At 37.2% G+C, this 3,198-nt stretch overlaps 1 protein-coding gene across 1 annotated transcript; it reads left to right on the top strand.

Annotated features, from left to right (window-relative positions):
- Positions 1-1,245: 1,245 nt before the first annotated feature.
- LOC140159070 (melatonin receptor type 1A-like) lies at positions 1,246-2,515 on the top strand. Its single transcript, XM_072182400.1, has one exon. It carries the CDS (start codon positions 1,408-1,410, stop codon positions 2,413-2,415), a length of 1,008 nt encoding a protein of 335 aa, XP_072038501.1. The 5' UTR covers positions 1,246-1,407; the 3' UTR covers positions 2,416-2,515.
- The last annotated feature ends 683 nt before the right edge of the window (positions 2,516-3,198 follow it).

The following is a 3,198-nucleotide window of genomic DNA, read 5'->3' as shown; positions in this document are numbered from 1 at the left end:
AAAAATGTTCTAGATTTTGTGATTAGATCTATTTGGAATGCTATATTGTGTCGGCGTATGAGCGGAAAATATTGAAACGGTTCAAAACAAACAAGAAGTCTGAATTATACACGATAAATGGAGGACAAATATCGTGTTAAAGCTTTCTATATTATACAAAATGATCGCATTACTGTGTTACCTCTTTCTAAAATAATATCTTTTTTTTTTCAATTATCATACCCTTTTTGATTAACTATAAAAATAATCAGCATATCTAGAGAAAAGGTTTTAATTCTGAACTTGATAAACGTAGATCTTCAACGGCTATCCACAACATGGCAATATTTCAAAGGAACCGTCAGTAATCCTAGGGATATCAAATTGATAAGAATAACTCCCGGGAATATTTCAAAATAATAAAGTCAGTACGATTGTTAGTGTGTTAATTTGTACATATGAAAACCTGATAAGAAGTAAGAAAAAGACAGTGCTGAAAACATATGAAACTCCATTCAATGACGTGTAGCTGTAACTGGGAGTGTCCGTAAACAGTTACCAGAAATCTCTTAAATGAGTATTAACCTGTTCGTGGAGGATGACATCACTACGTCACTGCACAAGGACGCCGCCATATTAGCTACACAGCACTATTTATATACTGCACAATGCATTTGAATGGTGAAAATAAACAAGCCTGGGCACATAGGAAGTTCTTGTCAGAACAAAATAAACTAGTATTAGGCGGGTCGGAAGGGAGAATGACCTAGTGATATTTACACTAAAATATTGAGACAAATGAGGCTAACATACTAAAGTTTATTCGACTTATAATAGGCGTAAAGTATTCGGTTTTTGTTACTGAGCGCATCAATAAAGTCCCAACTCACGCACGCATAAATTCACATAAGCGTGCGCCAGTCGCGCAAGTGCTGCGCCCAACTGCGTGCACACCATTTTATATCAATACACGGTGTTATGAGTCTTATTTTTTCGCCTATTATAAATAGCCGAACAAACTTTATAGGAATGGTATGGGTACTTATAAGGCTTGATATAAGTGGTGTTATTTCCGCCCGCCCCCATGTGCATGATTTTTCGCTCAAAACTTTCTTTGTCAATATAGGCATATTAGTAAAAGTAAGTACAACATTGCAAATTTTAGTTAATTAAACGGCAAAATCTGGTAAAATGTGACTCCTGTCATACCGCTCGCCTTAATCTAGTTGACAATCCCAGTTTCCGAGGCAATTTCCTCTGTACGTGTTAATCACCTTGAACTTCAATTCAACAACTACATTTCAACAAAACATAAAGTATATTTTCCTCGCGTCTCACCATAGCTCATGTAGTCCTCCCCAAACATGCGAAGTTGACGCTCACGCTCAATATCCACTACCTTTTTGCTACACCACCAGGATACAACTAATGTTAAACATGGAGGCAGCTGAAAGTTGGACCCACAAAGACTCCAACAATTATTCTTCGATATTATACGAGAATGAAACAATGACAAACAATACTTCGCCATCAGTGCCATTTCTGCCTGACCGATACATTCTTTACATAACGTGGTTGATACTTATGGCATTGATCGGAACTGCTGGTAATCTTCTTATCATATTATCACTTGTCGCGGATGAGAAACTACGTACAATAAGTAATGTTTTTGTCGTGAACTTAGCCTTTGCTGATATATTTGTTACAACTATCATCGATCCATTTTCTGTACTTGCTGTGTTCAATGAAGGAGAATTCTTCTACCGTCATCCAGGACTCTGCATTTTCGCCGGTGCATTCGTTGTCACCTGTTGTGCTTGCTCCATCTGGACAATTGTCGCTATATCTGTTGAGAGGTACATCCACATATGCCATCGTCCTCTTTATCCCAGGGTTTTTAACCATCGCACAGCCCCCGTCATATTGATATGTCTTTGGATCATCGCATTTTTCATTGCACTTCCCTACTTTGAAGTGTTTGGTTGGGGCATCTATGGATATTTCCCAAAAGGTCGTATCTGCACGTGTATCTTTAATGTGAGTTACTTTTACTCTTGGTATCTGATTGGTTTTGAACTCATCTTACCAATGATAATCATTCCGTTTTGTTACATCCAAATATTTCGCGTTATCCGTAAATCAAGCGGTCGTCTTAGCAGACGGGGCAGCATTAGCGCCAACAAGAGGAACAAATCAGATATGAGAATCCTGAAGATGTTTGCAACACTCCTGGCCGTGTTCATGATAATGTGGGCCCCGTATACCGTTAACGTCTTATTTGATACTGACGCTTCGTGGCCTGATTTGTTCTTTATGACAGCTGTAGCTTTTTGTCTTTCAAACAGTTCTATTAATTTCATCATCTATGGAATTATGAACGTAAACTTTCGTAAGGCGTACATGATGATTCTGAAAAAACTCTTTGCCCTCGTTTGAAAGAACTTCCTTTGAAGGATGACGAGAAAGATATATCTCAGGGCTAACATCCGACGACAAAACGTGTCGATCAATCACAAGGAACACCAAAACCTTGCGTCGAGTCATCACCTGTATCATACCGTCAGCTAATATAAACAGACCAATAACCTTTATTGCCGTACAAAATGAACGGATTCGAAATCCTTCGAAATCGATGGATTTTAAGGTATTAATTTTCGTATTGGAGCAAATTGGAGCAGCAAAAGCAAAAAGTAGCTTTTATATTGATGATATTTTTTAATTCGAACCCTCAAACAATCGCCAATAGTTTCAATACGTATTATGCAAATCTTGATTCTAATCTTGAACAAGACATTCCTCTATCTAACATTTCCTTTCAACATTTTCTGAGTAATGTTGATCAACCACCAAATTCGATTTTTTTTTCTTTCCCCGATAGATACATTTGAATTTATTTTCCATTTGCAAATCTTTTAAGGGGGTATTGCACCCCTGGTCAATTTTGTGCCTATTTTTGCATTTTTCTCAAAAAATAGAGCGTATTGGTGAAAAGTAAGATATGTATATTATAGGAGCAATGACTACAACTACTGCACTGAAAATTCAGCAACTCAAGGCAAGTAGTTATTGATTTATTGATCAAATATTGGGTTTCCCTCATTTTTGACTGTAACTCCAGAACTGCTGTCTGCGTTGAAATAAAATTTTCAGTGCAGTAGTTATAGTCCTTGCCCCTATAATATACATATCTTACTTGTCACCAATACGCTATAATTTTTG

The sequence above is a fragment of the Amphiura filiformis genome, chromosome 8 (genome assembly GCF_039555335.1).
Source record: "Amphiura filiformis chromosome 8, Afil_fr2py, whole genome shotgun sequence".
In the NCBI taxonomy this organism is placed as follows: domain Eukaryota; kingdom Metazoa; phylum Echinodermata; class Ophiuroidea; order Amphilepidida; family Amphiuridae; genus Amphiura; species Amphiura filiformis.
Note: the sequence above shows the minus strand (reverse complement) of the source record. Positions and strands in the feature narration are given on the sequence as shown.